Source organism: Lycium barbarum, chromosome 9 (genome assembly GCF_019175385.1).
Source record: "Lycium barbarum isolate Lr01 chromosome 9, ASM1917538v2, whole genome shotgun sequence".
In the NCBI taxonomy this organism is placed as follows: Eukaryota; Viridiplantae; Streptophyta; class Magnoliopsida; order Solanales; family Solanaceae; genus Lycium; species Lycium barbarum.
Window position 1 is genome coordinate 115,025,381 of NC_083345.1, and position 11,999 is coordinate 115,037,379.

The window sequence follows — 11,999 nt, forward strand, 5'->3', positions numbered from 1 at the left end:
GTAAAATGATTAATGCATTTAACTATTCAGATTCCTTAAACTAGACATGGTAAAATATTTGCCAATTGATTTATGATAATTTAAACAATTAAATAAATAATTATTTTAAACTATTTTCTTGATTAAATTTAGAAAATATATCATAATTGTTGCAAATTAACTTCCAATTGATTTATAACATTATAGAAATTATTTTACCAAATAAGAATGGTAAAATATTATCTCAATAATTTTATAAAATTATTTTGACTTCTAAAAATACATACTTCATTCCGTTTAATATTCAAGGACTCTAGGTAATTAAAATAAATTATGAGAAGTCAAAAATTAGGTGTCAACAATGGATTCAAATATACCCTCTTCCGTTAAGTTGTCCAAGGTAGACATCCACCTTACGTGACACTAACATTCGATGAGGTGGATGCCATGTGGCGTACCACCTCACCAAGCCTAACCCTTATTACCCCTCCTCACTATTTGTTCTTTCACCATTAAATTTTCTTCCCCGCCACCCCTATGGACACCATTACCTCACCTATTTGGCATCGCCAGAGGACAACTGAAAAAGGGGGAAACAAATATGTTTTTCTTCTCTTAATTTTCTGCACACACATTAGACAATATATGATTCCATCAAATCATCAAATTCACCGAAACCATGGTTGGTTTATTGGATGTCTTTTTGCTGACTATTGGAACTTCAAAGTCAAGTTGTATTCTTCAACGATAAAATTAAAAGGGAAGAGATTCAGAATTAGTCATTGTCGCTCGACGCCTCCACTTATCTATTTATTAATTGACAGTCTAATTTTAAACTTAATGATTTCATAAAAAAGATAATACGAAAAAGTAACTTTAGTGGCGATAAGGTGTCAATAATGATGGCAAAGGGGAGGAAATTTTAGGGGTGGAAGAACAAATAGTTTGGGGGGAGGGGGGTAAAATGGGTTGGAATGGTGAGGTGGCATGCTACATAACATTCACCTCATCAAATGTTAGTGTCACGTAAGATGGGATGTCTACCTCAGTGGCGGACCCAGGATTTTTACTAAGCGGGTTCAATATATGAAAAAAATAGAGTGGACAAAAACATTCAAATGGGAGGTAGAGATATTATTTTGCGGTAGACCCTCGGCACAAGGACAAGCAATTTAAATCAATGCAAAAAAAAAAAACGGAAGCAAATAAGTCATGATAGAGCAATCTAAAAAGATGTGTGCAGTTCACCAAGTTGTATTGTATTTTCAGGTAACAAACTCCATCAAGGACTAAAAAAGTAAAAATGACATACCATTCTAATAAAGCTTATGAGCAGCAGATTCTTCCTTCCTTGTTTGTCCATCAAATAGGATGCCTCCATTATAGTTGAAGCAGCTGGCTTTGGGGCACGATCATTAGTTGGAGCCTTTTCCTGGTTGCAAGTAGTCTGAGAATTGTTAGCAGGCTCTCCACTTCCAAACAGATAGCTATAGAAAGTTACGGGGAATTCCAAATTCTTGACCATAAGATTGATAGTAGTACCAAAATAAAGTTTGATTAATTAAAATATATTATTACAATTGTACTCTACGAGTTTTCATTTTTTGAAACCAATTCATAATACTTTCATCAGAAACGGTCTTAAATATATTTTTTTCTACATAAGGCACCATACAACCACTCATGAAGTCGTCATCCATTCGATTTCGCAATTCACTCTTTATCAACTTCATCGCTGAAAAAGTTCTTTCAACTGTAGCGGTGGCGACCGGTAGGAGCAATGCAAATTTTACAAGGCGAAACACAAAGGGATAATTTAAATGTTTCTTTGCCTTAACTAGCTCTTTAGAAAGATCACCAAGACCTTTCAAGTTGGAGAACCTTTCATCAACATCACGGACATCAACGATATAAGTCTCAAGCTGATTTTTAAGAGTAACCATTATATCTTCACCAAAATCATCAGGATATAATTCAGCCATTCTCAATATTTTATTGATGTCAAAACTAGAAAATGAGTCAACTGGATTCAAGCAAGCAACTCCAATAAGCAAATCCGTTCTCTCCTCATTAAAACGATCATTGAGTTCTTGAAGTTGCCAATCAATAATCTTAAAAAATATATCGACATGATAGTGATGTGAGAAAGTATGCTCCGCAACTTTACGTCGAGATCTTCCAAAATTAATATAGAACTCATCAAAATTAGGTATCAAGATATCATACTTGACACAAAATGCGGACACATTCTCGATAAGTGGATCCCATCCTTCCTCTCTCAGATCTTGCAATCGTTTCTTTGCTACTTTAACAAGTAACATGGCATTTGCAATATCTTGTTCTTTCTTTTGTAAGGATTCATTAAGCTCATTTGTAATTGCCAAAATATCTCTCATTAAGTGCAATATGAATGCAATTTCAAATGTTTGACAAACTCTAAGATATCCTGTTGCCTTACAACTATCTTCAACACATTCAGAATCAACAACAATAGTATCAAGAACATCAGTAATAGAGCCAAACATACTAATGAAGTTCTTAAATGATTTGTAGTGTGAACCCCAACGAGTATCAGCAGCTCTAGCAAGACCAAGCTCTTGATTCAAGCCCTTACCAGTTTCAACCTCGCCCATATCTAGTGCCTCTTGAACTTTTTTTGCTTGAGATTCTCGAAGTTCATCCATGCGTTTAAAAGAACCTCCTACTACATTTAAGACATTAGAAACCAACAATACAAGTTCTCCAACTGGAAGACATTTTTTAGATACCCCGACAAGAGTCAATTGAAGTTGATGAGCAAAACAATGAATCGCATGAGCTGATCTACTTTCCTGTTGAATCAAAATTTTAAGGCCACTTAGACGCCCTTGCATATTGCTTGCTCCATCATAGCATTGTCCACGTATATTAGATAAACTCAAAGAATGTTGAGCAAGGTAGTTAACAATTGCTTCCTTTAAACATAGAGCACTAGTATTACGAACATGAACAATCCCAATAAAGCGTTCTACCACAGATCCCCATCTATCAACATATCGCAAAACAATTGCCATTTGCTCCTTACGTGACACATCACAAGATTCGTCAACTAGCAATGAGAAATAGTCACCATTTAGATCCTCCATAATAGCTTTAATTGTTTCCAACTTACATGCGGTGATAATATCTTTTTGAATTTTATGAGAAGTCAACTGATTGTTTTTTGGAGCCTTCTTCAACACAAGATCACTAATTTTATCACATCGCTTCGCATACCATGAAAGAATTTCAAGAAAGTTACCCTTGTTTAATGATGATTCATCTTCACGATGTCCACGAAATGCCAATCCTTGATTCAAGAGGAGTCTCACCACCTCAATTGAAGCCTTTAAACGAATTTTGTGCTCAAGCTTAGCTTTATTATCCGGCTTTACAAACGCAACTTGAATTGACTGTTCTTGTCGCATTAGATCTTCACACTTCTTCTTTGCTTGGTTGTGATCACTGTTCAACTCACCACCGTGCGTATCTAATCTTTTCTTTTTGTTCCAACTCTTGAACCCTAAACTTGAAAATGCTTCGCCTCCACCTTGATGAATGCTTTCATCTTTAAATAAATAACAACACAAACAATAAGCAGCATCTTCTACCACACTATACTCCAACCAATCATGATATTTTTTATACCATTTACGATTAAAATGACGTTTATATCCGTAAAAATCTGTTTGAGGAAACCTAGGAAGTCGAGGTTGATGAGGACCCCTTTGGATATATGCTCGTCTAATCTCATCACGTTCATCTGGATGATAGTCCAGAATGGGTATTCTTTTATTTGGATCTGCTGGTAGAGAATCCAAATCTACTCCTTGCTTTTGTTTTTTAGGAGAATGATGATTTTCTTCTAACTGGTTCAAGTTTTCTTCCACACGAGGAACATTTTGAGTGGATGAACTTGGTTGTGGAAACTTGGACGATACCGTAGAGAAATATCTCTTCATTGGACTTTGAAACTGGATTACAAAATTAAAATTCTAATTCGAAGTTAGAACAATAATATAACAGAATAGAGAAGGCAGCAACAAAAAGCTAAGACATAGGAAAAAGGTTCATTATCATTAACTCTTCTATTCTATTATAGAGTTTTATTATAACTGTAGAAAAAATGGCATCATGCTTGAGAACTATTTTATTATGAAAACCTTGTTTTCATTCTACCTATTCCTTCCATTACATGCTTATATTTATCATCCAAAATCACAAAATCAATTTTCTTCAATTTTAAGTGGTAGGGTTTTTCTCAAGGGAAGAAATCAAAAATAGCCACAATAATTTTATTTATATGGAAGTACAGAGTAAAGGACAAAGAGGCGAACTTGATCGATGCTTGGTGTTGTGTTGATGCAAGAGTCGAACTTTTGGATTGAGATTTGGGTCCTTTTTGTATTTTAATTCTATTATATTATATTAGAAATTGAAAAAAAATAAAAGGAAAAGGAGTAAGCTGTAAGGGACGATTGCTGCTGTGCTCAGTGGATGACATAATATTATTACTTGTGTGGTTAAATTAGCACAGTAGGTTTTGACTGGTGGAATTTTAATTTTAAATGACTAAAAGATAAAAAAGGTCTCTGATTTGTTGTAGTTGGGTTTCGAACTAGGGACCATTCAGAAATTTTTGAACCCACTTGCCACTGCGCTGAGCACTGTAGTTGGTTGAAGTGGAGTCAAATATTAAATATATCATTCTATTTTTTCACAAACTGAATAAATATACATATATATACACTGTAATTTTTTAACAAGTGGGTTCATATGAATCCACTTGAGACCACGTGGGTCCGCCCCTGGTCTACCTTGAACAACTTTAACAGAGAAGGGGTATATTTGAACTCATAGTATAACAGTAAAGATATATTTGGACTCATTGTATAATAACAGAGTATATTTTGATCCAAAATATAACAAGGGATATATTTCGCCCCTTTCCAGTAGTACAGGGGTATATTTGACCTTTTTCCAGTATAAAAATAACTAACAAAATACAATTTGAAGTGAACTACAAGTTGATTTCGCCGGAGAATATATTGTCAGAAATTTAGAGGAAAAGATAGATGGGCAAAATAGTACCAGGATCAACTCTAACTATCAACTCCAAGAGAAAAAGAAATGGCTAAGGAAAGAGACATCGGTCTAGTGAAAGAACGGCAAGAACTTATATTACTTTACATTACTTTACTCCTATACAGGGGCGGACCCACGTGGTCTCAAGTGGATTCATATGAACCCACTTGTTAAAAAATTACAGTGTATATATATGTATATTTATTCAGTTTGTGAAAAAATAGAATGATATATTTAATATTTGACTCCACTTCAACCAACTACAGTGCTCAGCGCAGTGGCAAGTGGGTTCAAAAATTTCTGAATGGTCCCTAGTTCGAAACCCAACTACAACAAATCAGAGACCTTTTTTATCTTTTAGTCATTTAAAATTAAAATTCCACCAGTCAAAACCTACTGTGCTAATTTAACCACACAAGTAATAATATTATGTCATCCACTGAGCACAGCAGCAATCGTCCCTTACAGCTTACTCCTTTTCCTTTTATTTTTTTTCAATTTCTAATATAATATAATAGAATTAAAATACAAAAAGGACCCAAATCTCAATCCAAAAGTTCGACTCTTGCATCAACACAACACCAAGCATCGATCAAGTTCGCCTCTTTGTCCTTTACTCTGTACTTCCATATAAATAAAATTATTGTGGCTATTTTTGATTTCTTCCCTTGAGAAAAACCCTACCACTTAAAATTGAAGAAAATTGATTTTGTGATTTTGGATGATAAATATAAGCATGTAATGGAAGGAATAGGTAGAATGAAAACAAGGTTTTCATAATAAAATAGTTCTCAAGCATGATGCCATTTTTTCTACAGTTATAATAAAACTCTATAATAGAATAGAAGAGTTAATGATAATGAACCTTTTTCCTATGTCTTAGCTTTTTGTTGCTGCCTTCTCTATTCTGTTATATTATTGTTCTAACTTCGAATTAGAATTTTAATTTTGTAATCCAGTTTCAAAGTCCAATGAAGAGATATTTCTCTACGGTATCGTCCAAGTTTCCACAACCAAGTTCATCCACTCAAAATGTTCCTCGTGTGGAAGAAAACTTGAACCAGTTAGAAGAAAATCATCATTCTCCTAAAAAACAAAAGCAAGGAGTAGATTTGGATTCTCTACCAGCAGATCCAAATAAAAGAATACCCATTCTGGACTATCATCCAGATGAACGTGATGAGATTAGACGAGCATATATCCAAAGGGGTCCTCATCAACCTCGACTTCCTAGGTTTCCTCAAACAGATTTTTACGGATATAAACGTCATTTTAATCGTAAATGGTATAAAAAATATCATGATTGGTTGGAGTATAGTGTGGTAGAAGATGCTGCTTATTGTTTGTGTTGTTATTTATTTAAAGATGAAAGCATTCATCAAGGTGGAGGCGAAGCATTTTCAAGTTTAGGGTTCAAGAGTTGGAACAAAAAGAAAAGATTAGATACGCACGGTGGTGAGTTGAACAGTGATCACAACCAAGCAAAGAAGAAGTGTGAAGATCTAATGCGACAAGAACAGTCAATTCAAGTTGCGTTTGTAAAGCCGGATAATAAAGCTAAGCTTGAGCACAAAATTCGTTTAAAGGCTTCAATTGAGGTGGTGAGACTCCTCTTGAATCAAGGATTGGCATTTCGTGGACATCGTGAAGATGAATCATCATTAAACAAGGGTAACTTTCTTGAAATTCTTTCATGGTATGCGAAGCGATGTGATAAAATTAGTGATCTTGTGTTGAAGAAGGCTCCAAAAAACAATCAGTTGACTTCTCATAAAATTCAAAAAGATATTATCACCGCATGTAAGTTGGAAACAATTAAAGCTATTATGGAGGATCTAAATGGTGACTATTTCTCATTGCTAGTTGACGAATCTTGTGATGTGTCACGTAAGGAGCAAATGGCAATTGTTTTGCGATATGTTGATAGATGGGGATCTGTGGTAGAACGCTTTATTGGGATTGTTCATGTTCGTAATACTAGTGCTCTATGTTTAAAGGAAGCAATTGTTAACTACCTTGCTCAACATTCTTTGAGTTTATCTAATATACGTGGACAATGCTATGATGGAGCAAGCAATATGCAAGGGCGTCTAAGTGGCCTTAAAATTTTGATTCAACAGGAAAGTAGATCAGCTCATGCGATTCATTGTTTTGCTCATCAACTTCAATTGACTCTTGTCGGGGTATCTAAAAAATGTCTTCCAGTTGGAGAACTTGTATTGTTGGTTTCTAATGTCTTAAATGTAGTAGGAGGTTCTTTTAAACGCATGGATGAACTTCGAGAATCTCAAGCAAAAAAAGTTCAAGAGGCACTAGATATGGGCGAGGTTGAAACTGGTAAGGGCTTGAATCAAGAGCTTGGTCTTGCTAGAGCTGCTGATACTCGTTGGGGTTCACACTACAAATCATTTAAGAACTTCATTAGTATGTTTGGCTCTATTACTGATGTTCTTGATACTATTGTTGTTGATTCTGAATGTGTTGAAGATAGTTGTAAGGCAACAGGATATCTTAGAGTTTGTCAAACATTTGAAATTGCATTCATATTGCACTTAATGAGAGATATTTTGGCAATTACAAATGAGCTTAATGAATCCTTACAAAAGAAAGAACAAGATATTGCAAATGCCATGTTACTTGTTAAAGTAGCAAAGAAACGATTGCAAGATCTGAGAGAGGAAGGATGGGATCCACTTATCGAGAATGTGTCCGCATTTTGTGTCAAGTATGATATCTTGATACCTAATTTTGATGAGTTCTATATTAATTTTGGAAGATCTCGACGTAAAGTTGCGGAGCATACTTTCTCACATCACTATCATGTCGATATATTTTTTAAGATTATTGATTGGCAACTTCAAGAACTCAATGATCGTTTTAATGAGGAGAGAACGGATTTGCTTATTGGAGTTGCTTGCTTGAATCCAGTTGACTCATTTTCTAGTTTTGACATCAATAAAATATTGAGAATGGCTGAATTATATCCTGATGATTTTGGTGAAGATATAATGGTTACTCTTAAAAATCAGCTTGAGACTTATATCGTTGATGTCCGTGATGTTGATGAAAGGTTCTCCAACTTGAAAGGTCTTGGTGATCTTTCTAAAGAGCTAGTTAAGGCAAAGAAACATTTAAATTATCCCTTTGTGTTTCGCCTTGTAAAATTTGCATTGCTCCTACCGGTCGCCACCGCTACAGTTGAAAGAACTTTTTCAGCGATGAAGTTGATAAAGAGTGAATTGCGAAATCGAATGGATGACGACTTCATGAGTGGTTGTATGGTGCCTTATGTAGAAAAAAATATATTTAAGACCGTTTCTGATGAAAGTATTATGAATTGGTTTCAAAAAATGAAAACTCGTAGAGTACAATTGTAATAATATATTTTAATTAATCAAACTTTATTTTGGTACTACTATCAATCTTATGGTCAAGAATTTGGAATTCCCCGTAACTTTCTATAGCTATCTGTTTGGAAGTGGAGAGCCTGCTAACAATTCTCAGACTACTTGCAACCAGGAAAAGGCTCCAACTAATGATCGTGCCCCAAAGCCAGCTGCTTCAACTATAATGGAGGCATCCTATTTGATGGACAAACAAGGAAGGAAGAATCTGCTGCTCATAAGCTTTATTAGAATGGTATGTCATTTTTACTTTTTTAGTCCTTGATGGAGTTTGTTACCTGAAAATACAATACAACTTGGTGAACTGCACACATCTTTTTAGATTGCTCTATCATGACTTATTTGCTTCCGTTTTTTTTTTTTGCATTGATTTAAATTGCTTGTCCTTGTGCCGAGGGTCTACCGCAAAATAATATCTCTACCTCCCATTTGAATGTTTTTGTCCACTCTATTTTTTTCATATATTGAACCCGCTTAGTAAAAATCCTGGGTCCGCCACTGCTCCTATACATAAGAGCGGATCTCAAAGTTATGTAATCCTAACGTGAATTTTTTATCTCTTTTTATCTGTAATTGAAATCTTAATTACTTTGCAAATCTTGACACATTTTGGTAAATGTTAAGAACTTTAAGGAATGATGACGCCATGAAAAAAGTTATGACCCCCACAAAGCACATTCATACATATTTGAGTCTTTTATGTGAAAAATTACTATTTAAATTTATTTTAAATTATATTTGATCTTAAGAATTTATTACAGACACGTAATAAATTATCATGTCATTTAAATTCTATCTTAATATAGGATAAATTATTGAGTTAAAAATATTATTCTTATAATAATATTTATTATTTATTGATATTATTTATCATTTATCAATTTCAATTTTAAATTTTTATTCGTTCAATTAAAACATTTTTTTTATTTCTCATGTAATTTTGGGACGTAGGTATTGGCAAACATAATTAATTAACAAAAATATCACTTAAGGTAGGATTAAGTTTTAAATTAAAAAATAAACAAAATTAACTTATATCATTATTAAATACTTTCAAAAGTATTAAAAACGTAAGTTATAGTCTTTTTTTCCCAATCGAAAAATGGATTCCAAAGTAGGGTAGTTAATTAATCAAATTTTACATGCACACACTTTCAACGTAAAAATTATCTAATAAATTACTGCATATTAAAAGAGGAACTATAAAATATAATTTTTGTATATATTTTGAATTTTTTTGAAAAGAAATTGTAGTTAAGAAGTGTATATTTTACTTTTTGTAATATTAAAATATTTAATAAAATACCAAATATTAACATCTTATACAATTTAGGACAAAATAGTAAAGTTTAACGTGAAAAGGTTATTTCAATGTAGATATCATAAAATGGTTCATTAAATTAAGAAAAGAAGTTATTTTAACATGCATCCTTTGGGAGGAAAAAAAAGGCTTAAAGCAAGAACAATTTAATTTCATTGATTTTTCATAATTTTTTTAGTGTGGTTTAATTTAAAAGAACGTCTACAAAATTATCTGTCAATACCAAAGCTATTAATAATTTATAAATAAGTGAACTTTATTGATTTCATCACATAACAGTATTTTTTAAAGTGTCAAACTGATGTTACGAAAACAAAGAAATAAGAAAAAAAAATTAAAAAGATATTACAAATTTAATTTAGGACAATTTGCACGATTGCCCTTATTCGGGGGTGGTCTTTAATTTTTTTTCCCTCAAATTGCTGGGCTTCAACTTTTGCTTTTCACCTAAAATACCTCGAGTTTTGAGTTCGAATCCTGGCTCAGTAAAAGTAAATTTTTGCAGCAAAATTAGGCCTATTCGGCAAAAGAAGGCCTAACTTTTCTAGAATTCCAGCATAGTTAAAAAAAAAAAAATATCTGTCTTGTTGCGAAGCCTTGCATTGTGAAACTGTTTTATTTTTATTTTTTATTGAGCGAGGGTTCGAAGCCAGAACTTGAGAGTATTTTCGGCAAATTTTTAAGCGAAGGGAAAAATTAAAGATCAGCGCCTTTGAAGGTTTTGAAGGGAAATCTGTGCAAAAAAATATTTAATTTTTAACAGCGGTTTGTGCCCGGGCTTAGCACGAGCCAAATGACACTAGCTACTAAATACATGTGGACTAACATTAACTTGATTATTCACTACTAAAAAAACTATCAAAACTGACTTAAAAGATTCATCTTGGGAGGTCGGTTTTCATGAAAAACTGACCAAAAAACCGACCTCAGGGTAGGTCGATAAAACCTTGGCAGCTTTATGAAAGCGGCCTCAAGAGGACGCAAGATACCGACTTAGAGAGGTTCGTTTCTTTATAAAAAAATTTGGAAAAAATTGACCTCGGGGAGGTCAGTTTTTTTATTTTTTATTTTTTAAATATCGATCACATGAGGTCGGTTTCAAAATTACACAATTATAAAAAATACACCATCCAGAAATCGAATGACAGTAGTAGGATACATTTCTACCACTAGACCACTGATGCTTGTTAATGTATGACTTTGGTGTTTTTTTTATTAATATTCTTCCAATTTATTTTTTCAAGAAAAAAATTCGACGTCGAACAGTCGGATTCTTTAAAATAAAAAATATTTTTTTGAAAAACCCAACCTCGGGAGGCAGGTATTTTCCAAAAACAATATAATAATAAAACAACTCAGAAGGTTTGTTTTTTGAAATAACTTTTTGAATTCTTTAAAAAAAAAACAACCTCAGGAGGTAGGTTGATTTTTTTTTTAAAAAGACTGACCTCCAGAGGTTGGCTTTAGACTTTTTCGGTTTTTGGTGCTAAGAAAGCCGACCTCCGGAGGTAAGTTTTGTTACAAATAATTACAAAAGAAATTTAGTATACCAGGCTAAAAAAATTACCGTTGTTACTTCCGATAGTTTTTTTTAATCGGATTTTGACTGTTTTTAATAGTGATTATGGTTTATAAAATGAGCTAGCTTAACAAATATAGTTTTTGTTTTTGGGGGGAATAGTCCTTCGTATGGACTGATCTTTAATTTTGGCCCCTCAAATCGCTGGTCTTTAATCTTTACTCCTATTTCTCATTTAATGAAAAATTATGGGCCAAAGTACACTTATCCATGGTCTACGAAACCAGAGATCATGAGTTCGCCCCAACAGAGCAAAAAAAAAATTGCATGGCAAGGTTTCATAGAAACTATGCCTATTAAGGCAAAATTACATAGAAACTATGTCTTGTCCGACATATTTAGTAGAAATTAAATTGTCCAGCATAAGTTTATACAAACTATGCCTATTTGGGCAAAATTACATAGAAACTATGCCTTGTCAAGCATAGTTATGTAGATATTTAATTTATTCTACAGAACTATGTCGGACAAGACATAGCTTCTACCGTAACTTTTGCCCGGATAGTCATAGTTTCTATGTAACCTTGCCTTGCGAAATTAGGTCATAGATTCAATTTTTTTTTTGACGTTAGGGGTATTTTCAACCACTTTTTTATTACCTAAAGTGCCTAAG

At 33.3% G+C, this 11,999-nt stretch overlaps 2 protein-coding genes across 2 annotated transcripts; one reads left to right on the forward strand and one right to left on the reverse strand.

Annotated features, from left to right (window-relative positions):
- Nucleotides 1-1,189: 1,189 nt before the first annotated feature.
- LOC132612210 (uncharacterized) lies at nt 1,190-3,425 on the reverse strand. The gene is made up of 3 exons (XM_060326528.1): nt 1,558-3,425; nt 1,292-1,466; nt 1,190-1,204 (listed from the first exon to the last, which is right to left on the reverse strand). The coding sequence occupies exons 1-3, from the start codon at nt 3,423-3,425 to the stop codon at nt 1,190-1,192; spliced, it is 2,058 nt and encodes a 685-aa protein (XP_060182511.1).
- A 2,628-nt stretch (nt 3,426-6,053) lies between these two features.
- On the forward strand, nt 6,054-8,823 carry LOC132612211 (uncharacterized). Its single transcript, XM_060326529.1, has 3 exons — nt 6,054-8,455; nt 8,547-8,721; nt 8,809-8,823. Exons 1-3 carry the CDS (start codon nt 6,054-6,056, stop codon nt 8,821-8,823), a joined length of 2,592 nt encoding a protein of 863 aa, XP_060182512.1.
- Nucleotides 8,824-11,999: the final 3,176 nt, after the last annotated feature.